General features: G+C 49.4%; 1 protein-coding gene across 3 annotated transcripts in view; it reads right to left on the reverse strand.

Moving 5' to 3' along the window:
• Positions 1-4,160: 4,160 nt before the first annotated feature.
• The window catches only part of GABPA (GA binding protein transcription factor subunit alpha), a 560,071-nt gene continuing 538,402 nt past the window's right edge, over positions 4,161-25,829 (reverse strand). For all 3 annotated transcript variants that reach the window (XM_069636386.1, XM_069636385.1, XM_069636387.1), the window contains 2 exons: positions 15,785-15,977; positions 4,161-6,574 (listed from right to left, as the gene is read on the reverse strand). In XM_069636386.1, the coding sequence (XP_069492487.1) occupies positions 6,346-6,574; positions 15,785-15,977 (422 nt within the window). In that variant the 3' untranslated portion in view covers positions 4,161-6,345. The remainder of the gene's footprint in view (positions 6,575-15,784; positions 15,978-25,829) is intronic.

The following is a 25,829-nucleotide window of genomic DNA, read 5'->3' on the forward strand; positions in this document are numbered from 1 at the left end:
AAGTGGAGATGAACCGGAGGCCATTTGAGGATCCACTAAGGCTGGATTCGATGCATTATTTGCTTGCATAAAAGCTGTATTAAACGAAATATCAAGAGCTTTTACTAAGCAATAATTTTTGGAATGGGATTCATCAATGAGCTTTTGCTTGCGCACCTCGATTTCCAACAGAGCAGCACTTTCTTTAGGCCCCTCATTCGAGATGTCAATCACTTCCGTTATTGAACTTCCTGGTGATTTACTATGCAGGAGAGATTGCGTGTGTGGTTGGACAGGCTGTAAATGTGGATCAGGCATCTTGGCCAGTTTTGAAGAGTTTACGCAGACATTCGAATTGGCAGCTAAAGCTTTACTTCCCAAGTCTTTCAGGTTACCGTCGTCCCGCAGCTCATCTTTTTTTTATTATGGCTGTGTCTGATTTATGAAATAAGGACAAGGCTTCTTTTGTAACCTCTGCAAACAGCTTTTTTTCAATCATATAATTCTTTTTAGTTTCATTTGTTGCTAGGATGCCCGCCATAATTAATTTGATGAGTCATCTCTTCTTGTTTGTGTCTATCTCTACCCTGCATTGATTCTAGGGGAACCAGTTTGGAATTCATCAGAGCTAGTAAAGTTGTGACATCCTCCACGTTATCATTTAAGGTTTCATATAACTTAGTGAAGGGTGTGAGAGAAATTAACATTGCCGATGTAAGAGCTATTAATAGATCATTAGAGGGCACGTGAACACAAGGAGCTGGCCGCTCACCTTCCACTCTCCCCTTGCCTTATGTGGAATGCGTCTAGAACATGCCCCTTCCCTCCTAATCTTAGGAAACGGATGTTCACCAATCGAGGAGTCCGACATATCAGAATCGTCAGATGTCTCTTCACACACTGAGCTTTCACTTCCAATGATGTAACGTCTCTTGTTGGTGGACTGATCAGTCTTGGGTGGAATAGGCACTCTTTTCTGCAAATCGGCCACATTTCCCTCTTGTAACGGTTCAAAACTATCAGAAGACTCTGTCACAAGTGGTTTACTTCTTTTATAATTACCAATTCCCCATATATCTGGATTTTAGTTAGTGACACTCATACAATTCCTTTTCTGGGGGCTTTGGATAATAACTCGTGAGGTAGATTAGATGCATCCAACCGGTTACAAGATCTGGATTTGTTTAAACTTATTAGGTTCTGTAGGACTGCAGAGACTACCTCTAACAAGTTTCTTTTGTCATTATTTAGTAAACCATTTCCTGTAGAATTTCGAATATTCTGTGTATTTTCACTATGCCATGTTGTATTCAAGCTAGAATCCTTAAGGGGGGTCTCTGTGGGCTGTGAAGCATAAATGGGGCTCTTAGCATTTTGAGGGGTGGCAAAAGAATCACAGCGAGGCATTTACAGGATTGCTCAGCGACGTGAGAGAATCAGAGATTGTACTTACAGCATTTTTGTGGCCAACGCCCGCGCCACCTGTCCCGCTGGGTGAAGCGGTTAGCCCCATATTACACTCAGGGGGAGGAAGCGAGGCAGATCCCACTGCAGCATCTGCCAAATTCACCAGGCGCTGCACGATCCCCGCCTCACTCGCGATCCCCACAGCGGCGACGGGCTCGCCCGCGACCACTGGCCACGCCCCCTGGCCCAGCCCGCCAACAGATGCCACGGAAGGGGATCTTGTGGTATCCTCCATTCTCCACTCCTCGGCAGCCTCCTCGCACACTGGCACAACACCCATCGAGCCAGCTGTCTCCGCTCCACTTGGCGACAGATCGGCCCGGCCAATCTGCGAATAAAGGTCGGTATTACTGCTCGCTTCAATCTCGATACCACTTGACTTTGCGTTCTTCATATTATTCATTTCGTTTTTTTGTTGGTCCTCTGAACTTGGTTTGAGAATGTTGAGCTTGTGCCCCCATCCTCCTCTACTTGTTTTACTTGCAAAGGAAGGGGAGGAGGCAATGGTGAGGGAAGGCTGGAATTAGCCTGCACATGTAGGGTAAGGGGCGTGGACATGTCACGAATAGGTGATAGACCAACATCCAGTGTTTTCAGGGGTTCAAACACATCTTCCAACAGCGTTACAGATGCATCTTCAGCTAAGTCAATATTGTCAGTTACTGACCCACAGGAAAAGTATTGGCTCCCTTTTTTGGTTTTCGATTTTTTCGCCTGCAATACTTCTAAGTTTGCTGTTTGTCTTACTTAAGCTCTAGTTCTTAGCAGCACATTAGATGTAATGAGATTAGATGGATCAATTTCTTGCAGACTAATTTTGTCCGATTATTGGCCTTGCGCCACTCGCCAAACAACAAACAGCGATATTCTCAGCCCTTTGGTCCTCAGGGCTTAGTGCCACAAGGGCGGAAGAGGCGGCCTTAAGTACCTGTTTGACCAGGGTCAGATGATCGGGTCAGTTGGTGAATTAAAGGTACAGGCACACGCACCTCTGTTTCCTCTCCTCTCCACCTGGTTGAAAGGAACACTCGCCACAGAAAACAGCGATATCCTCAGCCCTTTGGTCCTCAGGGCTTAGGCAAATTATACCTGTACGACAGCCTTCAAGGTGATGCAGCATTTCTTCCAAAAAGTGAATAAGTGAATTAGAGGCCAATAAGAAATTAGTGTGGCAGTGATGTGATTGAATTTCCACACACCTGAAATGAGGTGTGCTGCAGAAAGTAGGACCGTTTTAGTGGGGCAAACAGGGTTGAAGAAATGCCACTATGGACATCATTGCCTCCGAATAGCCATGAAAACTTGAACGAAGTGCGTAGATCCACCTGCGAAACAATGCTCGCATTTTCCAAAGAAGCGATACGTAAAAGATTTTTTTTTTAAAACAGGAAGGTGAGAATTGAGATTTGAAAATCTAAGCTCGAATCCTGAATGAATCCCAAATGACTTTAAAGGACAGAACAGAACAAGGGACACCTAGTGAAGAGTGACAGAAGCCCCCCATGAATAGATGGGCAAGAGATACACCAACAAAAAGTCTGTTTGGTGGAGGTACGTTTATTTATTGGATATTTATAAGGCGCTTATACAACAAGAGCAGTGTTTCAAAGCGCCACAAGGCTAAAGGGAAGGGAACAAAAACAATGGAAAGGTAATGAGTAAATAATAAAACAAACATCGGTCCTAGTAGGTAGTATGACATTTGGAACGTGCAAGTGCAGCGACAAATAAGAGGAGAAGGGTGGGGGGATAAGTGCTAAAGGGTCACCGGGAGGAGAGTGCCAAAGGTGCCTGTGGGGGGGGCAATAGGTAAGTGCATGGGCAGAGACGTCCCAAGGCAAAGAGGATGGTCTACATCACAACAATTAAGTGCATGGCTTAGAAAAACCACCCAACAGACGGGTGTGGGCGCAGAGGACAGTGCAGGAGGAGGGAGGGAGGGAGGGAGGGAGGGAGGGGAGCTAGCGGCGATTGGGCAGATGCCCAGACCATATGTGAAAGTAATGACATCACTACCCAATGGTACCAACAGTCTCTCCGGGAGTGGACGTCAGCACAGGCCTGTTGAACGTGATGAATAGAGACTGTCTGAACATGCACAATAATAAGCTCAAATAGCTCAGTTGGTGCGGCATACGTTACTTTCATTTTCCCACGACCCAAAGTATTTAGTTTAAAATATGTTTAGAGTTCACTTTCGACTTGGGGTGCCACTGCCTTAAATACATTTTAAATTTTCCACAGAGAAATGAAACACTCAACAGAAAAACAAATTAAAAGAAACTAAGATAGTGCCTGTGATTGTCAGCTTTTATAGCCTTTGCAATAGAAGCACAAATAGTTGAAAATAAATCCCTGACCGGGAAAGGCGAAAAAAGGTTTACTGCTCAAGTGTTCAGGATGCCCATTCCAGGCTGGTGTGTTCCTTGGACTATGATGTGATTTTGCAATAATTCCAATGCTGCTGGATCACAAGACCTGGGAAAGGAAGTGAGCCAGATTAAAATGACTTCATCCAACGTGGATTGGTCATTTCTTACTAAAATATTTACTACTGCGAATAAAAACTAACTATTCACTAAACCACGACATCAATTAAATACCTGTGGGCTTATTTTAAAATATTGGTTATTGATTTTAACAAATGTTTAACTGTCTCCCCATTATAGCAAATCATTTACTGCAAGAAACAGGTGAACAATAACAATGGAACATATAATAGAATACATATTTTATTGCATTGAAATATATTTTTTCTGGCTGTGACAAAACCTGTTCGGAAAGCTGAAAATGTACCCAGTGCTGACATTTGACAGATGGAATTCCTATTTACTTTCTTTGGAAGGCAGCATATTTAAGAAAAAACTTACAAGTCCCATCTTTCTAACTTACCATACCAACTTTTATCAGTGCTCTAAACCTTTAGAACCCCAACAATTAAAGTGGCATTAACCATATTTCACATGAAAGGTTAGAAAGTTAAGTCTAGTTTTTAAACAATAATTTTACTTCACTTGTGGGAAAGATAGACTAAGTACTTAACATGCCTTGTTCCATAGGACAAAACTAAAATTAGTTTGAGTATTTTATACTTCGTCAAAATACTCAAACAATATACAGTAAAGGAAAACAAAAACGAATATGCTGCATGTATGCACATTTATGGATTTGAATTCACTCAAAAAAACAGTCTTCATATGGATAGTCTGGAACACTTCTGTGATGGTATGTTGCGCTCATCTTTAGAGAAGTCCCACCAACATGCACATTTCAAGCGGTTTATTTTCCATTTCTGGATGCAAAAGCACTTTTCTCCCCTTACCTGACACGCTCTATTTCAGCTCAAGCAATCACGGCAGAATATTTGTGTTTTCATCACACTTTGTGAAAACTGGCAGCATACGAAGGCAGGCCAGGCTGACTTCACCATTAGTCTTAGGTCGTTTGTGCGGTATTCAGATTTTCTATAGAACACCACCGAATGTTCTTCACATTTCTCAGTTTCACAATACTTTCAAAAGTTAGTGTTACGTTTATGAGATGCTTTCTAATTTAAATTTTATGAAACCGAGCAACGTGCAGAAGGGCTTTATAGGCTACAGAGTCCCATTAGTAAATCATGGAGTTAAAAAGTTCCCATTCGTTTTTTTTAAATTGAAACTGAATGGCGCTCAATTAACATACATGAGCTGCTCAGGAAATATGGTAAATCAAGTATATAATCATACTGTGCAATCCTTTGAGGAATTGAGGCATTTGCTCGATGTTTTTAAATATTGCTTTTTCCTGTTCAGATCGCAATAATAGTTCAGGATTTTGAGCTTCAAGCATAGGGACATCTCCTTAATCTTTTCTGAAACATTGTTTATATAGATGGTGTTGCTTCTTTGGCCTGATTTATGTACATAAATTACATATTAAATAAAACATGTAACCTTTACATGTAATTTTACAACAAGTTCCAATTTAAAAATTGAGTTTTATGAACGATACACAAAAAAAATCTGCTCTTTGTTTGCATCTAGGTTCCAAGACACGGTGTTGATCAAGGTGTAAATCTCATTTCTCATCTGAATATTTGTGAAAATGACTGCTGGATAAAAAAAAAAAAAGGAAACAAATTATTTCTCACAAAACCAGTAGCCACAGAACTCAATCAAGTTAAATAGACTGCTGAAACATTCTCTGGGCGTGCACTGCAGGTTCCCTCCCAAGAACAGCTCCTTGTACACAGAAGAAGCACCAGTAGCAGCCTCTCTCTCCATACCACCCAAGTACGGTGATTTAAAACCTTTTTCATTGCCGAGTGTTTGCTGAACTACCCAATTAGGGTAACTTTCCACACCTGATGAAGACAGTGCTGTGAATTAGAAGAATCGTTAGTAGATTTCCCACGCTGTATTTTGCAGATCAGAGGTCAGTGAGCGCTAACTGTGAACGTTTCATGTTTTTTCAAGAAAGCATCTGGATGTACTTGCTGACCATGCAAACCAGAAAGTAAAAAAACAAAAGCAAACGTGAAACTAATAAACACAAAAACAACTGCACTTCCGGTAGAAACGCTGTAATATTAGGATATACCATAATTCTAAATCTTTCTTGGGTAGGTCTGGATAAAATAGTGAAATTCATTGTCACTCCAAAATTCCGATTTACATTCCAGTTTACAGTCTCCGTGTTGAACAAGGCTTTGACGATTCCTTTTTCTGTGTATGAATGCACTGAAATATATACGATGCAAAGGTAAAAAGACCCATTAGGAGATTGAATTTGTTGTAGAAAATCAAGTTCTTCCTGTACAGTCTAGAAATAAAAGATGTTCCCAATTCCAATAGGCATGAGCAAGGATCGTTCCAGTCACACCAAAATGCTATACACCACCGCTGAAGGTTCTAGGCTTTAGTGGTCATTTTCATTTTGAAGAGATGCTGTAGCGAGTGCTACTGCTGTGACCTGTTGTCCCATGCCATGAATTTGCAGCTTTGCCATTTTCTTCTGTTCGCACTGTGACACTAAACGGTTCAACTCTGCTGCGCTGTAGCCAATTAGAGTTTTCAAATCGCAGACAAATTTGTACACAAACCTCTTCCCTTGTACTTTGCAGATCATGTCCCCATCATAGTAATACCTGGAAAACACAAATAAGTGCATATTAAAAGCACAATGAGAGGCCATTAAGAAAATAAAAAAAATCAACGAGCACCATCATTCCTGGTATCAAAACAAACGTGCTGTTTCTCATGTCCTTCATTTACCGTTTGAACCTAGAACAGCCGCCTTGCCATTCTAACACAGAAGGACCACTATCTTCCCAATGCTACCAACATAAAAGAGGATCTACTTCCCCTTTTCCACTGCACTAAAAAGCATTCTATACGTCATTTGTAGCACTACAGAATCGATCACTTTGACCATCATCTCTACCCTCTGTTAACAACCATAATACCAAGGCCACTTTACGTGCCATACTGCCAAGACACTGATTAAAGGTGTAAGCTGTACTATTGCATCAACCTGTTTCTCCACTATTTTTAGCTGCATACTAAAGAAATCCTCAACTTTGCTACTTGCAGCCGGTTTACTGTTAGGTAAGAATTAGTGCAGTCCAACTGGTGTGGGACTACACAAGACTTCTCCTGGTATTAGGTAACCCACCTTTTAATATAGGCCTGTAGTACACAAGTTGGTAGTGTGACTGAGCAGCCAGGCTGATCATAATAGGGATAATGTGAGCTGTAGAGCTGTACAATGAAATCAGTAAATACAGGTATCCAAGTAAACACATACACACCGTTATATAATAAATGAACGCCCGTAGCCTCAGTTGTAGTTTTTTCCCCCAGAACGTGTGACACCAGTCAACTGCCAGTCAGACACAAAGCCTTGCGGAACGTAAGCTGCAATCGCAAAAGAAATTCTGCAGCGGGGAAGGCAGGGCGGGAGCGATATGGAATACGTCGTCGGACCATCCCATCGAAAGAACGTTACCAGGTAAGAAAGTAACTTGTTCTTCGAGGGGATTGGGTCCTCCGACGTATTCCATATCTATGACAGACTCCCAAAGCAGTACCAGAGCAAGGAGGAGGGAAAGAATTTAGAATCAAGATTTAGAATACCCAATCAAATAGCAGAGCAAAGGACGGCCTTGCCAAAGGCCAGATCCTGTGCTCGGATGGAATCGAGGGAATAGTGACTTACAAATGTATGTACTGAAGCCCAGGTGGCTGCATCACAGATGTTGCGAATAGGAACACCGCTCTGCAGGGCAGTAGACGCAGCCATACCCCTGGTAGAATGGGCCCGCAAGCCAGCCGGTGGGTCCTTACCCGCCAAGCGGTAGCACTCCGAGATGGACAAAATAATCCAGCGAGACAAGTCTGTTTCGTCACAGCTTGCCCCAAACGCTTTCCAGCGTAACCAATAAAGAGTTGATCGTCCACTCTGACCCGGGACATGCGTGAAACATAAAAGCGTAAAGCTCTCCTAGGATCAAGCCTATGGAGCCTCTCCTCTTCCTTACCAGGATGCGGAGGAGGATAGAATGCCGGAAGAACAACCTTCTGGGCCAAATGAAATTCCGTCACTACCTTCGGAAGAAAAGAAGGACGAACTCTAAGGACAACCCTGTCCTTGTGAAATACAGTGAAGGGTGGCTTAACTGAAAGTGCCTGTAACTCACTCACTCTGCGAGCGGAAGTAACCGCAACTAAAAACACAGGTTTCAGAGTTAACAGCCTCAAAGGGCAAGAATGTAAAGGCTCAAACGGAGCACCCATAAGAAACTTAAGAACAAGGGTCAAATCCCAACCGGGCACCAGGAAAGGGGACGGAGGGAATACATTAGTGAGCCCTTTCAGAAACTGTGAAATCAAAGGGATTTTAAAGTAAGAACACTCTTCAGACGAGCGCTTAAAGACGGACAGCGCCGCCAGGTAACCTTTAATGGTACCCACTTGCAAGCCCCTGTGGGCCAAAGAAAGTAAAAAGGACAGAACCATGGGGATGTCACATGCAAAAGGATCCACAGTCATAACTCTGCACCAGTCGGAGAACTTACGCCAACGGCAACGGTACAGAGTCTTTGTTGCTGGCCTTCGGGCCGAAAGCAACACCTCCATCACGTCTTCAGGGAGGTCCCAATCCCTATACCTCAACCTTTCAGAAGCCAAGCGTGAAGGTTGAGGGATCTGACCTCTGGATGGAGAACCTGACCCCCCTCCCATGAGAGCAGATTGTCTCGGTAGGGAAGACGACGCAGAGGGCAGATGGACAAGTCGAGAAGGTCCGGGTACCACGTCCTCCGAGCCCACGCCGGAGCAATGAGGATCATCCGGGAACCGAACTTCCGTAACCTCCGCAGCACTTGCGGGACGACGGGGACTGGAGGAAATGCGTACAGCAGCGGGAATGACCACTCCACCACGAACGCGTCTCCTAGGGCTCCTTTCGGAGGAAATTCCCACGAGCAAAACCTTTCGCACTTCCGGTTGACACTGGAGGCGAAGAGATCCACTTAAGGGGTCCCCCAAAGGGCGAAGATCTCCAGGAGAATCTCCTGAGCCAACTCCCACTCGTGAGAGATCGTGCTCTGCCTGCTCAGAGCGTCCGCCGTCACGTTTTCGTCTCCGGCCAGATGAACGGCCGAGATCGAAACTTCCTGCTGGATTGCCCAGAACTCGAGCAGCATCGCCTCCCTGCGCAGAGGAAGTGACCCTGCCCCCCCCCCTCCCCCCTTTTTGTTGAGGTAGTGCATGGCCACTGTGTTGTCCGTCAGGATCAGGACACTCTTTCCTCGCACAGTCGGCAGAAAAGCCTTCAGGGCAAGCCTGACGGCCCTCAGCTCCAACAGATTGATATGGAGTCTGGACTCCGACGGAGACCAACGACCGCTGACAGTCAGCCCGTTGGCATGAGCTCCCCAACCCGTGAGGGATGCATCCGTCACGATCGTCACCTGCGGCCAGGGAAGCCAAAATGGAGCCCCCTTCATCAAGTTGCCTTCGACGGCCCACCACAGAAGGTCCCGGGCGACCGAAGGCGGCACTTGAACCGGGTCCGACATCCTGCCGGAGGACTGCGACCATTGCGTCTTGAGCGCCCACTGCAAAGATCTCATCCGCAAGCGAGCCTCTGGCTCCAGAAGAATGCAGGATGCCATGAGGCCGAGCAACCTCAAGAACTCGAACGCTGGGAGCGTCTGGGCATGCTGAAACTTGTGCAGCATCTGCTGAATGTGAAGAGCCTTCACCTGGGGAGGAAAACACTGCCCCAGGGAAGTGTCGAGCACTGCTCAGATGTACTGGAGCCGCTGTGTTGGCGTCAAATGGGACTTCTTGAAATTGAGGGAGAAGCCCAGCCTGTGAAGGGAGTGGCAGGTGACGGACAGATGATCCAGGACTTGCTCGGGAGAGCACCCCCTGATCAACCAATCGTCCAGGTAGGGGTAGACGTGAATCCCCCCTTGCCTGAGATGCGCTGCCACCACCACCATGAGCTTGGTGAAAACCCTCGGGGCGGAGGTCAATCCGAACGGCAGGACCCGAAACTGAAAGTGCGAGTCGCCAACCGCGAACCTCAGGTACTTCTTGTGCTTGGGATGGATCGGCACATGGGAGTAAGCATCCTTGAGGTCGAGTGACACCAGCCAGTCCTGAAGCTGAAGGGCCTGGAGGACTTGAGAGAGAGTAACCATCTTGAACTTGTCCTTCCTGAGGAGTTTGTTCAAACCGCGCAAGTCCATGATGGGTCTCAATCCCCCGTCTTTCTTCGAAATCAAAAAATAAGGGGAATACCATCCCTTGTTCCTCTCCGCTACAGGCACCAGTTCTATGGCGCCTTTCTCCAGCAGGGCTTGAATTTCCTGCGCAAGGAGCGGATCCGGACTCTGCAAAGAGAGGTTCCCCGGTGGATTGTCGCGAGCCCTGTGCCGAAAGGGAAGACAGTAGCCGTGGGCTATGATCTCCAGAACCCACACATCTGAAGTAATGGCACGCCACTCTACAAGATGCTGCGCCAGCCTTCCCCCAACCGGCGAACCATGGGACATGGCCTCATGACTGAGAGGGAGCGGCCGCAGCGTTACCTTAGGGCAAAGAGGCAACTGCCCGAGCGGCCTTGGCACCACGGGTACCCTGTCGTCCACCTCTGGTACCCCTGCGTTGGCCTCTTTGACTGCCATCTCCTCTCGCTTTACTGAAGGACGAGTAATAGCGAAAGGAACCACCCCTCCACTGCTGTCCCCTAGGACGAAAAGGCAGAGGTTGGCGAACTGCAGCGCCCAACGACTTAGCTGCAGCTTTCGAGGTCTGCAACCTCTCAAGGCTCTCGTCAGCCTTGCTGCCAAAAAGGTGTTCACCGTCAAAGGGCATGTTGAGGAGCCGAGACTGCACATCAGGAGCACATCCCGACTTCCGCAACCACGCAAACCTGCGTATCACGGTGCTTGCCACCATGGACCTACTGACGCATTCAGCTAAGTCCAAACCCGACTGAACGGACTCACACATGGCATCCTTACCATCCTGGACCATAGCAAGGAAACCATCCCGTTCGTCCCCTTCGGGAATATGTTCAGCCGCTAACGCAACACAGTTCCACAGAGTGTGTGTGAAACGAGACAAGGCACAAATGGAGTTGGCCGCCTGAAGCGCCATACCACCAGAAGAAAACACTTTCTTCGCCCAGCCATCAAAACGTTTGTCGTCCCTATCAGGAGGGATGGTAGGGTACGACGCCTGCTTCGCCGGGGCCGCCTGCACCACCAAACTCTCCGGAGTGGGGTGCCTGGTCAAGTAGCAGGGGTCGCTACTGGCTGGACGGTATTTTCGCGACAAGGATCTGCCCACCGCCGGGAGACTCTCCAGAGCAGTCCAAGCCGCCGCCACCCTTCTCTGTAAAGCCATATGGAACGGCAGTACCGGATCAGTTGGGGGACCAACATCAAGGATGTCTGTCAGATCATCCTGCACAAACTCCCCTGGGGGAGCAGACCAACCCAAGTACTCAGAAACCCTGGCCATAAGGCGCCAGTACGAGGAGTCGGCATGAGAGCCAGGCTCAGGCCTACAAAACTCCACCTCCGGAGAGGTGTCCAGTCCACTGGCATCATGCAGGGACTGTCTCAAATCATCAAACTGACTATGGCCCGAGACAATGTCATCTGGAACCCGACTAGGAACCAGGCCATCAGAATCCTCATCCGCCTCTGAAATATAGTCCAGGTGGCAAAAAGAAGGCACCCGAGAGTGCTTGCTCTTAACCAGAGCCTTCCTAGGGGGTCCACCCGTGCCACGGGGTACCTCCGTCGCGAAAGGCGTCGATGGCGTCGAGCGAATCGGCGCCGGCGTCGAGAGAACCGGCAGCGGCGCCGAGAGGATCGGCGTCGAGGAAATCGGCGTCGACGTCGAGGAAATCGGCGTCGACGTCAGATGCAGCGCCTCCAGCATTGGCGGCGTCGACACAGCCCTCGAGGCCAGAGCCCCGAGCGTGTCCCTCGACGATATGAGCGTCGACGGCTTCGACGACTTCCTCGGAGCCGGAGCCTCGAGAAAGCCTGTCGACGCCCTCGACGCCTCAGACATCGATGTCTTCCTCGAAGACCACACAGGTGCACACGGTCTCGAACGCGTCGAGGACCGGGACCTGGAACGGGTACGTCGAGAACGAGCCCCCTTGTCCGAACGGGACCTCTCCCGTGACTCGTGCCGACCACTCTTGCGAGCGGTGTCTCTCGACCTCACACGACCGACCCCACTCGGGGGCGCGGACGGCGCAGAACCCTGTGATTCAAGAATCGCCAGCATTTTCTTCCCGAAGGAAGCCCATTCCTCCGGCGTCGCACGGCTGCTGGGGTAAGCGACGTGCCGGGCAGAGTCCTCCGAAGAGGACCTGGAAGACGACCGGTGTCGGCGCTTCCGAGAATGCTTCCGAGGAGACCCACGAGACTTCCGACGATGACGCGGAGAGTCACCCCTCGAATCATCCGTCGAAAGCCCCGCAGACTTCGACTTCCTGGATTTGGACACCCGACCTACCGACAGCTTCTTCTTACGTTCGCGTAAGGCTTTGGACGTGAGCGACTGGCAGTCGACACAGTCATCCGTGTCGTGGGCCTCCCCGAGGCACCAGAGGCAGGCGTCGTGCGAGTCCGTCACCGACATCTTGGACCCACACTCCCCGCACTTCTTGAAACCCGGACGCGGGGCCGAAGACAAAGTAGAAGACATCTTCACACGAAGGATATCCACAAAACGAACAGGTTCGAAGAACCGTAGAAGAACAGAACTCAAAAGAGTCGAGGCGTGAACCGAGAAACACGAAGCAACACGTTCGCGTAAAAAAACGTAACTGAGGCTACGGGCGTCGTGCGTCCTACTTATCACATCGGATGACGTCGGACGTGGCCCTCGACGACGGCGCATCGACGTCATCGACGCAGGACGCAGAAAAAAGTTTCCGAAGCAGCACAGCTGTGGTGATTACATGTCAGATATGGAATACGTCGGAGGACCCAATCCCCTCGAATGTGTATTTATACACAAAGATATTTAAAGCATTCTTTAAAAAGCAGTAATTAGCTGTAACATTAAACCCAAGTTAGGATTCAATTAAAAACGTGAACAACAAAGCAGGTGAGTAATTCATTCATACGTTACACATGTTTCAGCACCTGGAGGTGATGTCATTTGAGGTCAGTATAGCATTTGTATAGTATCACCTTTGCAGTATTGAGTAACTTAAAGGAAGGAAAGGTTAGGGTTAGGATCAGACAGACTGATCGGTTATAAGAACAGTAAGATTCCCTCAAAGGTATGCAGGCAGTCTATTATCCCAGCATTAAAGGGTTCAATGTTTAAAACCTGTAAGGGAACAAGCACTGCCAAAGCCAATAGGTTCAGAAGGAGGCCTTTAGGGAGCCAGGACAGCCAAAGTCAATGAGCAAAGTCAAAGTTCTGATGCTCTTCTTCTAAGAAACTTTCTTAAATAGTCAGTGTTCAAAAGAGAAATCACAGCAACTCAAGAGCAGTCACCTTTAGAAAGCACAAGTTGTAAGGCCAGTGCAGGTAAGTTGAGGTCAACTTAGAGTAGGGTTAAATCGCACTCCCGAAGATAGGAAGCACCCCAAATGGCAAAAGGATAATTTACCCCAAACCCCACAGTACCTTTGAAATGAAGAAGTTGCTCCAGCTGGATGCCTTCAGGATGAAATGCAGTAGACCATTGTTCCTGGTCCTTGGTCGTGGTGACGAAAGGGAGGACGTCTGGTGGGCTCCTGCGGCAGCACTCGAGAGAGGGACTCAGCAGCAATGGATTTCCATTGATTCAGTGGCTCTTTGTGGGTTTGGCACCTTTTTCTGAGCAACAAAGAATGAAAATCTCTGGTTAAGATTCCCTTGATCCCTCGGTCCTGGACTCCGGTGAGGGGGCTCTGGATGTGGAATTACTGCTTCTGTAGGGTCTGGATGCCCACGAAGATCTGGCTGGATTCGCACCTAAGAGGACAATGCACTCACAGGTGGTCGAGGTACCCCGGGTATTGGGCTTCTGCAGCCTTGCAAAGTCACAGCAAGTTGGGGGTTGCGCCAAAATAGAGTTGGTCTCGAGGCTAGTTGGTCCCACCAGCCTAAGGGAGGAAGTCTTCCTTTAGCAGTCTTCCCCCGTCGATTCGAAAACTGTCTGCACAGCTTCACCAGGTACTTTGCTGTCCAGGAGCGTGCTGCTAGTGTCTCCAGGAGCGTGCTGCTGGCGTCTTCTCTCGTCTTCTGCTCTGGATGTTGTCCTTCAGTGGTAGACTCTCCTCTTAGTCCCAAAAACCTTGCTTTTTATGCAAGTTCCCATTCATTCACAGCCCTAGGCTGTCAATCACAGCAAGGTGGCTGTCCTGCGGGACAGCCAGGTGGACAATTTGTACTGGTTTCACTCAGGCACACCTAGAGACAAAGGACAGGGAGGTTTCGAGACCCTCCCTCACTTCCTGCCTTTCCAAACACAATGGAGCCTGGGCGTGCTTCTGGGCTGAATCCCGCTAAAGGCAACACTCACAAAGGACTCAAACATGATGCAAACAGAGTAAAAGCACAGAAGAAACTAAGAAATGGTGAAAAAAAGAAGACGGGGGCCATTTTGATTAACTAGTTACCCTTGGGTGCAGCACTGCAGATGAGGTATCTGCCTGCAGATACTTGTCACTAGGTAGTACAAAATAAACCACTGCCACCATCCATTCAAGTGAGTTAGTGTAACAAAAAATTACATGAGGAATTGGTTAAATGAGTCAATATGTAAGCCCCCCCAGCACTCCACAAAGGTTGGTGTGTGCTGGACCCATAAAGTAAAGCTAAGACCAGGGTCATCTTACTATTCTTGGGAACAGTAGTTCACCCAAGAAAATGTAGTTAAACATTAAAGTCAAACTGACTTCTCGGTGGCACTGCACAAAAAGGTGATGTGTGTCATAATGTAAAAGCAGATGCCTATGGAGTTTACCAGACGCCATAAAACAGTTAGGAACAAAGAAAATCATAGTCCGGAAAATACATCAGTGAGTGAAAAAAAGGTCCCACTCACTCAGGAATAACATTTTAAAAGCGATGAGTCCAGCAAAAGAGCTGGGAGTCTCTAAGGTTAAATGGAATTGGTACAGAAATTAAAATTATCCCCAACATTTACCTTCCCACATCCAAATGTACCTGACCCTACAAACATCAGTGCAGCTGTCCTGTGGTGCAAAACTGGCCACTATGTATTTTCATAGCATTCAAATCAGTCATTTACCTAAACAAATCAGTTTAAGCCCCAGGCCGGTAGCTGTGCACTCTTCTCCATTGAAAGGTGATGTGGTCCTACCTCTTCTGCTCTTAAATGAAACACTGTGCCAACACACGTTCTATTGCTCCCTGCTTCTTCACTACATGATTTAGTTATTTTACCCTACTGCCACTCCCCCCACTGCAGCGCTTTCCCCCTAGAAACAAAAAGGAGAGGCTTCTAGTCAGGGCTCCTTTAAAGTGACCCTCAAAATAGAACTCCAGGGGTCCTCACCAGATGTCTTGGTCAAATTAAACCACAATCACCAATGGTTAAACGCAACTTCGTATTGTCAAACATCTCTGTCTACACGATTCTCCCTGCATCGTGGCTATTGATGGCACATACAAAAAAGAAATCCAAATGAGTCATGTACTTTTGATGCAACCATAGTGCAGAATTTCTATTCTCGATAGCAGCGCAAAAAATATGCATTCACAATCCTGAGAACATCAAAGCATGCAGGAAACCACAATCAGTTGAGAGAAATTCTTGAAAGAGGAAAAAAGGTGGCAAATTAAAAAACAGTTACCTTAAAGCACGACTGAGCTTCTCATAATTCATTGTTGGTTTGTTTTTACGCTGCCCCCATTTCTGTGCAACCAGCTCCGGCTGATTTAACTTAAACTCCCCCTCATCTCCGACCCACGAAATGCAATCCCGAGCATCCTTATCAGTGAGAAGCTCAAGCAAGAACTGCCAAAGCTGAATCTGACCATTGTTTCCTATTTTTGAAAGGAAAAAAAAGATCTGTGAAAAATAAAGTTCATCGATAAGAGATGTTCGACAGAAATAAACCTGTAAGAACTTTACATGCACTTGCCAAATTACAAAAATTGAGGGCAGGCATTATTAATGTAAACATCCTACATTAGCACCCTGGGAGGTGTCGTCAACCAATGAGAATGCTCACAGCATGCACTGTATTCCCCAAGGAAAGCCTGCGTTCCAAGCATTTTCATTGTTGTTGGGTACTTCTCCCCCTTCCCCGCTAGCCCTTCAACCTTAGCACCCGCATAGTTCCCGACACGCGTGTTAATGTATTTTTATTTTTTTGAACAAAAAAATAATAATAATAAGACATTTACCTTGCTGTGCAGCCCGCAAGTGCTCAGTGCGGTCATCTGCAAAGTCTGTTTTTCATGTTGATAACGTCACAGTAATCAACATGACAAACGGACATCACGAACACCAGCACTGCCGGTGTCCGAACGCACAAGCAAGGTACGTGTATTTTCTTTTAAAATAAGACACCATTAGCACCTGTGTAGAGAACTAAACCGGTGCTAATAGCGATATGCCCCACGGTGATGGGATGGCTCTTTTGGTAATGGCACCACCTCGTTAAGGGACTCGCTGGGCACGTGCCATTACCTAGAGGGTCAGCACGCCATCTCAGGGGCATATTGCCTCAATATTTATGGCAGCTCCTCAATTTGTGACAGTGCCCCGACCTGCCCGTCGCCCATTATTAATGAGCCAAGCCAGCCCAGAAAAAGATCTCCCAAGCTTGCTTTAACTGTCAACAGGAAACTTGTTTTCCTTTGTCATTTTAGTTCACAATGAGCATACCCAGTGGGCCATGCAAGGCAGGGTGAGTTTTCAGTTTGGTACTTTAATTTGGCAATAAACAGCCATAAAGGTTACAGTAAAAAAAAATAATAGTTTAAAATGTTCAAAAAAAGAGTTAAAATCAAAGATAGGTATTGGATTTCAATTTTTAGTACAGTCATAGATAGCAACTTCAGTGCAACAGCAATTAACAATCCATACAATAATAAGACCCATATTAACGCTAATGAACCAGTTTGTGAAAAAGGACATCAAAACACATTTTAATAAATACTACCCACATCCCATATTCCCCCACAACTAAGAAAAACCCTCAATCGATAACATGACCGAAGGGATTGCAGTATACATTTTACTAAAATATCTCCTACGTAATCACAAAATTAAATCATTTACCTACACTCGGCCATCATTTTCTTTCTGCTGATACAAGCAAGAAATGAACATTTAGCTACAGCAAGTACATGCACATTATTAGATTTAGAAGCTCTCCTGGCATTCAAAGTATTATGAATATTTAATTCTAAAAATATTGGCTTCAAGTATGATCTTCTCAAGTTGCCGTATAAAGGACAAATAAGAAAGAAATGAGCGTTTCACTGTCATCAGTACAAGTGGGGGATGTTAGGTAAGAGTTTCAGGTATCCAGTCATTTTATTGCGAACAAAACAAAGTGGTACATAACATTTTGGCAATCAGTGCCTATTGTTGCTGGGTTGCCCTAGGTGCTCCCCTTTTAACTTTCTCTGGCTAGCTTTGTCAGAACTACTGTTCCCAAGGGTATAAAGGATCTTTGGATCACTTTCACATTTTATTAGATGAGACCAGCTTCCCACACCCTATGTGCAGTGCTGGGGAGACGCATTTAAAAAGGAAAGGGGATACATTATAACATTTATGTTACAAGGACAAACTTACCTTTAATGGCTGGTGGCAGTGAACCTTTTTATTAATTTGGTGCACTTTTACCATGGGCTGTTTCCACAGCCCCGGTAAAGGCACCCATGGGTGGCCATTTTCCCAAAATGGCCAGAGTCTTGTTTTTTTGCCATTTTAGTGTTCCTGGTCCTTTCTTGTTCCTTCCCCCAACATCCAGGGTGGGAAATTCCTGTGTGTGATTTTTGTGTCTGCGAGGGAGGAAGCCAAAACTCTGCAGCCGTTTGCCTGAAACCTTCACCTTGCCTGAAAGGAACCAACTCACATTGGGGGGCTGGCTGGTGCTGATTGGACAGCCAGACCGCCCCTTGCTGTAAAATGCAGGGAGAGAACTCAGAAGTTGTGCTGATAAATACTCCGAACCTGGAAGCTGCTGACAAGTCAACCACTGGACCTGAATCCGAAGAGGAAGATGACGATTTCCAGAGACCGGAGAGCCTGCTGTGCAACCTGAGATGTTACCCTTCTTTCCTAGCTACCTGGGACTTCAGAAATAACAGCACTGACCCAGAGCCTATTGAGATCCACTAGACTTAAGACGACCTGCATTTTGAGCCATCCCATGACGTGCTGAGACCTTGCTGGGCTGCAAACCGCCACTACCTTGGAGCCAGTGTGCGGTGCACGGTCTTCCGAAGTTAGATTCCGTCCGAAACGTTTGTGGACTCCTGCTGGACCTCCATAGACAAGATTCGAATCCCTTAAGTCCCCTCATCAGAGTGCAGGACCGAGAGAGTGAAACAAATTCAACAGGCGATATTAGTCCTTCATCTGGCTCCAGTAAAAAAGGCGCAAAATCCACATAGCCACGAGAAACTGGGAAGAATCCTTTGCTGGAAGCCTTCTCTGGCAACTGCTGCTGTAAGTTCGCATACAGTGTTCATTTCTTCAGTATCCAGACAAAGAATCCAGTGACTGGGTCCTGTGCTGCTGCATCCTGAGGGCATCCATTCAGAAGCTCTTGTTTTCTCCAAAGTTACTGTGTTTGCTTGGGTTTAGTTTAGCTTGTTTATTTGTATAGTGCAGCCAAACCCTGGGGTAACTGGGCCCTTTGACCCTTAAAGAGCAACATAAGTAACAGAAAGTTGCACAGACGAGAGACAGCAAGGTATGATACAGTACAGAAAGAACATGGAGGACCAGGTTACAAAATGATCTGTGATAAAATGGGCAAGGAGAGTTATACTGACCAGGTTACAGGTTGGTCCGTAGCCGTATTGGCACACATTTAGCAGGATATACGATATTGCTAAGTGCAGTTGACAGTTTATTGCTGAGAAATGAGCAGTGCCTTTACCTTGGCCCTGAATGACCAGAACAAGGATTTGGCTCCAATTGCCATAGGTAGTGTGTTCCAGCAGTTCGCTCACAGGAAAACTAGCTCTCCCTGCCGTCTTCAGGTTGAATTTAGGGATGTTAAGTTGGTGTAAGTATGGGAACTTAGTGGGTCTGGTGGAGTTGTGCCTAGTAAATTTGTCTGATAGGTAATGTGGGGCTGTCAGAGGCATTTGTGTGCAAGGACTAGTGCTCCTAATTTAATTCTCTCATGGATGGGGAGCCAGTTTGATTCATTCCCCGATGGTGCAGATGGGGGCTTGCAGGGGAGATTGACGGCACATCTGAGGGCGTTGTTTGGAAGTATCTGTAGTCTGTTCAAGTTGTGATTAGTGGAGCCAAGGAAGAGTGTTGCAGTAGTCTAGTTTGGAAAATATCAGGGCCCTAGCCAGTGTGAGAGGATAAGGAACAAGTTACTTACCTGTAACTGTTGTTCTCCAGCATGGGTCTGGCATGGATTCACATGCTCATGAATATTCCCCGTCGTCAGGCTGGGAATCCTCGGTAAAGAAAAAACCAGTATCAGTTTCGTTTCTGATCTGTCTTTCATAGTAACAACCAATCACTGGTCTCTGCGTCATACTGACCACAGCCAATGACTGCCCTCTACCTAAGCACCGCCTCTGGCAGCCATCTTCAGATTTGGAAGCACGTGAAGTGGCAGTATGACCAAGTGAAGAGCCGCAGAGGGGTAGGCGGGAGGGTTCGCATGTGAATCCATGCCAGACCCATGCTGGAGAACAACAGTTACAGGTAAGTAACTTGTTCCTTCTCCAGCATGGGGTCTGGTATGGATTCACATGCTCATGAATAAAGAATACCTAGCAGTACACACATGCACAACCACGGGAGGTGGCAAAGGCTCAACATTAAGCATTACATCAAACTCACCATTAAGCATCTTACCTCCTCACCAGGCTCACCTCAGGCGAACAGGTTGCGCAGCACTGCTTGGCCGACCCTGGACTCCTCCCTGGAATCCCGATCGACGCAGTAGAATTTCGTGAAGGTGTGCGTCGACCTCCACGTAGCAGCCCTGCATATGTCCAGCAGGGGCACACCAGAAAGGAACGCCGTGGTAGCTGCGATCGCTCTGGTGGAATGGGCTCTCGGACGGCCAGGCAGCGGTCTGTTTGCCAACCGATGACAGTACATGATACAGCCGGAGAGCCATCTGGAAATGGAAGCATTCGAGAGAGCCTTCCCCTGATTGACAGGTCCAAAGTTCACAAAGAGATGTGACGTCTTCCGAAAACACTTCGTGCGGTCCACGTAGAACCCTCGTGTCATGAAAAGTCAAGTACGGGGCCTTGCAGGAAAGGGCCTGGATCTCCCCCACCCGTCGTGCGAAGGTGATGGCCACAAGAAACGCTGTTTTCCACGACAGAAACTTCAACGGGGCCGAGTGCAGAGGCTCGAACGGAGGTCCCATGAGCTTGGTCAGCACCACGTTGAGCTCCCACGCCGGGGCCGGCGCCTTCACCGGCGGGAACGATCTGAACAGTCCCTTCATGAACTCTTTCACCAGACGATGAGACCACAGGGACGTCCGGCCCGTGGTTCTGGTGTATCGGGAGATCGCAGCAAGATGAATCTTGATGGACGCGTGTGCCAGTCCAGCTTTGGCCAGCGTCAGCAGGTACGGCAGCACCTGGGGAGCCGTAATCCGTAGAGGGTTAATCTTCTGTGCGTGGCACCAGACAGAGAACCTCTTCCATTTGTGTCCGTAGCATTTAAGAGTCGAGGACGCCCTGGCCTTTGCAAGAACCTCTCTGCAGTCGGCGGGTAAGTCGTATCCTCCAAACTCTAGCGCTGCAGGAGCCAGGCCTGCAAGTTCAGCGATTTCGGGTTGTGGTGGAGGATGGCGCCTCCTTCCCTGGAGAGTAGATCTGCGTTCACCGGCAGCTTGATTGGCGGGGACGCTGACAAGTCCAGAAGGTCCGGGAACCATATCTGCCTCGGCCACGCAGGTGCGATGAGGATCATCCTGCACCGTGACCTCTTGAGCTGGTTGACGAGCCGGATTAGCAGTGGCAAAGGAGGGAACGCGTAGAGGAACAGGCCCTCCCAGGGGAACAAGAAAGCATCGCCCATGCTCCTCGCCTGGGGAAACCTGCTGGCGAACCTCCGGCACTTGGAGTTCGTCGCCGTCGCGAACAAGTCGATCTGGGGTGTGCCCCACCGTCGGAAGAGGCAACCACTAGATCCTGCCGTAGTTCCCACTCGTGGCACGAGTGCAGCTCCCTGCTGAGTGAGTCGGCGATGGTGTTTTTTATCCCTGCCAGATGTAACGGCACCAGAAACATCCTTTGGGCGATTGCCCAATGCCACAGGTCCTGCGCCTCCTTGGACAGTGCTGGGGACCTGGTTCCGCCCTGTTTCCTGATGTAAAACATGGTGGTGGTGTTGTCGGTGAAGATCCTCACCACCTTGCCCTTGAGGGACGGAAGGAAGGACCTGAGGGCCCAGAACACTGCACGGAGCTCCAGGACGTTGATATGGAGGGACTTCTCCGTCGGGAGCCATAGGCCTCTCGCGTGCAGATTTGCGGTGTGCACTCCCCACCCTTCCAGGGAGGCATCCGCAGTCACTGTCTCCTGGTGGTCTGGGGTCTGGAAGTCCATGCCCGCCGTCAAATGCGCGCGGGTGCCCCACCACCGGACCGCTCGGCGGAAACTCGTCGAGTGTGATCCTCTCCTCGAAGCCGCCCGTCGTTTGGATCCAGCGCGCGTCCAGGAACTCCTGCAACGGGCGCATCCGGAGCCTGCACATGGGAATGAGGTAGATGCAAGAAGACATCATTCCGAGGAGGGACTTGATGGACCTCACCTTGGCCGCGTCGGAAACCAACATCCGCTGTACCTTGCCCAGGATGGACCTGGTCCTTTCCTCCGACGGGGAGGCCAGAAGGGACACTGTGTCGAGCTTCGCTCCCAGAAACAGTGCGTTTTGTGCGGGTACCAGGTGGGACTTGGCATAGTTCACGGAGAAACCTAGGTCCGTGAGAAGTTGGACGGTCCTTGCCGTGTGCTCCACGGCGAGCTCCCTCGTCTTGGCTCGGATGAGCCAGTCGTCCAGGTAGGGGTAGACGTGGATCCCCTCACGGCGCAGCTGCGCCGCCACCGGTGCAAGGCACTTGGTGAATACCCTGGGTGCCGACCGTAGTCCAAAGGGGAGGGCTTTGAACTGGTAGTGACGCCCTTGGACCACAAACCTGAGGAATTTTCGGTGCCCCTTTAGGATGGGAATGTGGAAGTAGGCATCCTCCAAATCCAACGACGACAGGAAGTCTCCTTCCTCCAGCTGCCCCAGGACGTGCTGGAGGGTGACCATCCGAAACTTCTGCGCCTTGATGAACTTGTTCAGACGTCGCAGGTCTAGGATGGGGCGCCATCCTCCCGTCTTCTTCTTCACGAGGAAGTATCTTGAGTAAACTCCGGAGCCCCGAAGCCTCTTTGGGACGAGTTCGATGACGCCCTTCCTGAGCATCGCCTTTACCTCCAGGAGAAGCTGAGGGACGTGAAGCTCTTTCTTGGCCACGGGGGGGGACGCGCGGGCACCTTCTTTGAAACTCGAGCGCGTGGCCCCGGGCTAAGGCGTCCAGCACCCAACGGTCGGTGGAGATGGACTCCCACACGCTGACGAAGCTCGCCAGCCGGCCTCCCACCGGGGTGCTTCGGTGGGGGCCCGACCCCACGGTCGGTTCAATCCTGTTTTGACGAGGCTTTGCCGCCTTGACCTCCTTGGCGACGATGGCGGGGTCCGCCAGACTTGCCTCGTCCTCTGTAGGCCTCCTGAGACGACGAGCGGGCCGCTTGACGGTAGGTGGAGAAACCGCCGCCGGAACCTTTGGAGGCGCCCTTGCCTCCGCTGCTCCGAAAGGGCGTCCGTCGTTGCTGCAGAACCCCAAGGGCCCGGGCTGTCTCAGTGTCCGTTTTAATGGCCTGAAGGGAATCGTCCACTGTTTTCCCCAAACAGGTTGTTCCCATCGAACGGCATGTCCAGGACTCTGGTCTGTACGTCTTGACGGAAGTCCGTAGCCTTGAGCCATCCACGCCGCCTAAGGCACACGCCGTTGCCCAACTGGCGAAACCCAGTGTCGGCGATGTCCGTCGCAATAGTGATGGCGTGGTCCGACGCCACCTCGCCTTCCTGGAGGATCTCCAGGGCATCCGCCCTCTTGTCGTCCGGTAGGAAGTCCAGCAGGGGGGCCAGTTTGTACCAAAGCTCCCTGTCGTAGCGGGCCACGATAGCCAAGGCGTTGGCCGCTTTAATAGTCGTCGCTGCAGACGAGATGACCCTGCGTCCCATAGCGTCCAATTTCTTTCCCTCGCCGTCCGGTGGGGAAGTCGATGTGGAGGCCGCACCCCCCCACCCCCCGCTTTCAACCTGGCCGCCGCGAAGACGACGGAGTCCGGGGTAGGCTGCGCCCGGAGGCACAGGGGGGCCGCGTCTGGGACCCGGTACTTCTTATCGAACCGGTCTCTTCTAGCCGGCGTCGTGGAAGGGTTCTTGAGGAGGGCGAGGCCCTCATCCCAAATGTCGTCCAGTAGAGGCACCTCGAGGACCGTCTTCCTCTTGGCCTCGCACCGTTGATAAACGAATCCTTCCTTTTTCTTCTCCTCAGGGCAGAGTTGGAAAAGCTCGGATGCCCTGGCGATCATGGACGGGAGGAGAAACCCTGGTGGGAGGCGACGACGGTAGATCCTCGTCGTATACCTCGTCGTCCGTACCCGTCGCTGCCGTGTCAGTCCCCGTATCATCCCCTCGGGAGGAGGGGGGGAGGAGGGCTGGACGGGGCGCGACGGCTGAAAAGGAGGTGGAGGGTGAATCCTTCTTTTCTTGGGCGGGGGAGCACCAGAAGGTCCCGGTTCAGGATCCCCCGACGGGAGAGGTTCCTCCGTCGGCAATGGTAGTCTCGTCCTTATCTCTGAACATAAGGACTGTATAGCCAACAAAATGGCCGCCGAGTTGTCTTGCGGCACTGGCAGAGGGGAATCCGACGGGCCGGTCTTCCTCCACGCCAAGGCTGTGGCTTAAGACCTCAATCAGCTCTTCCTCTGAAGCTGAGGCCGAGTCTACGACGACGCCCTGCCCACCCTTTTTCTTCCCCGCCGGGGGTTTCACGGGGGTCCTATCGATGGGCACAAAAGAGGACTCCCTCCGAGGTGGCAGGGAGACTGAGCCCCGAGGTCGCCACCACTGGTGTAGCCTCCACAGGCTGAGCCAGGGCCGCCGCGACAGTATCGATAGAGGGCTTGGCCGGATGGATTAAGGCCTTCACCACCTTAGGTGCGCTCACCGCCTTATCCTTGAGGGGGGGGGACATTGCCTCGCTCCCCCTCCGATGGGGCCTTCGAGCTCGACCGGGGCCTCTCCAGGAGCTTCGCCGGGTGCTCGCCCTTCCTCTTACCCGACCCAGAGCGTTGGCTCGTGGCTGAGGGTGCCGGGGAGGGTGCGCCCTGCCTAGCGCCCGTACAGCCCGACCGTTCGGCGCTCCCGGTGCCAGCGGACTCGCGGTGCTTGGCCTTGTGTTGGAACCCCGTCGCCGGGGCGTCCTCAAAGGTCTTAGAAGACCGCTCGGATTTCTTCCTCTTCTTCTCGCCTGACGGGCTCTTCCCTTCCAGCCAGTTGGCGAGACGTTGATGGCGGTCCTTCATGGTCCGCTCTGACATATTGCTGCAAAACGCACAATCCTTCTCCACGTGCGTTCTGTCCTCATGTAGGCAGTAGAGACAAAAGGAGTGTTCGTCCTCCTTAAAGACGTTCTGAAGCTGGCATCCAGGGCAGATCCTGAACAGCTTTCCGGGCGTCGAGCTTCCCTTCTCCTGGGCCAAGTCCGGGCCTGAGAAACTTCTGGAATCCTCCAAAAGCGTAGCTCGACGAGATCTTCACCCTTGAGGGGCACAGACGAATCCGACACGGGTCCCCGTTGATCGGATGGAAAGTCGGTGGAGCTTGAGGCTCTTTTTGACCGAAAAAACGAAGTTTTTGAGAGAAAATGTGAAAAAAATGGCACTGACGCTCGAGAGCAATAGCACGAGGATCCCAACACATGAACGTGCGGTAAAAATCTGAAGATGGCTGCCAGATGCGGTGCTTAGGTAGAGGGCAGTCATTGGCTGTGGTCAGTATGACGCAGAGACCAGTGATTGGTTGTTACTACGAAAGACAGATCAGAAACGAAACTGATACTGGTTTTTTCTTTACCGAGGATTCCCAGCCTGACGACGGGGAATATACATGAGCATGTGAATCCATGCCAGACCCAATGCTGGAGAAAAAAGGTTTACAGGCATTAATACTTTTATTTGTGTAAGCCGTGGATGAGATGGTGGCGATAATTTGTTTTTTGAGTGAAAGTGTGGAGTCAAGATACACACCCAACGTTTTAACTTCTTTTGAGGATTTTTATGATGTTGCGATCAATGGTGAAGGATTGGTATCTAGGATCGAGTTTGTTGAGAAAGGCTTGGCAGCCGATGATAAGCAGTTCCGTCTTGTCATCATTTAAGCAGAGGCTAGGAGTGGCCATCCATGCTTGGATTTCAATGTAGATCTCATTTAGTTTTGCAACATTGTCCTCATAGCTCCCAGTAAGCGCAATGAGGACCTGGGTGTCGTCGGCATAGTTAGTATATGTGACACCCAAGTCATCAAGGTGGTCGAAGAGGAGCTTGGTGAAGATGTTGTAAACCGTTGGGGAGATACAAGAACCTTGGGGGACTCCACAT

The sequence above is a fragment of the Ambystoma mexicanum genome, chromosome 7p, assembly GCF_040938575.1.
Source record: "Ambystoma mexicanum isolate Mex_15411 chromosome 7p, UKY_AmexF1_1, whole genome shotgun sequence".
Taxonomy (NCBI): domain Eukaryota; kingdom Metazoa; phylum Chordata; class Amphibia; order Caudata; family Ambystomatidae; genus Ambystoma; species Ambystoma mexicanum.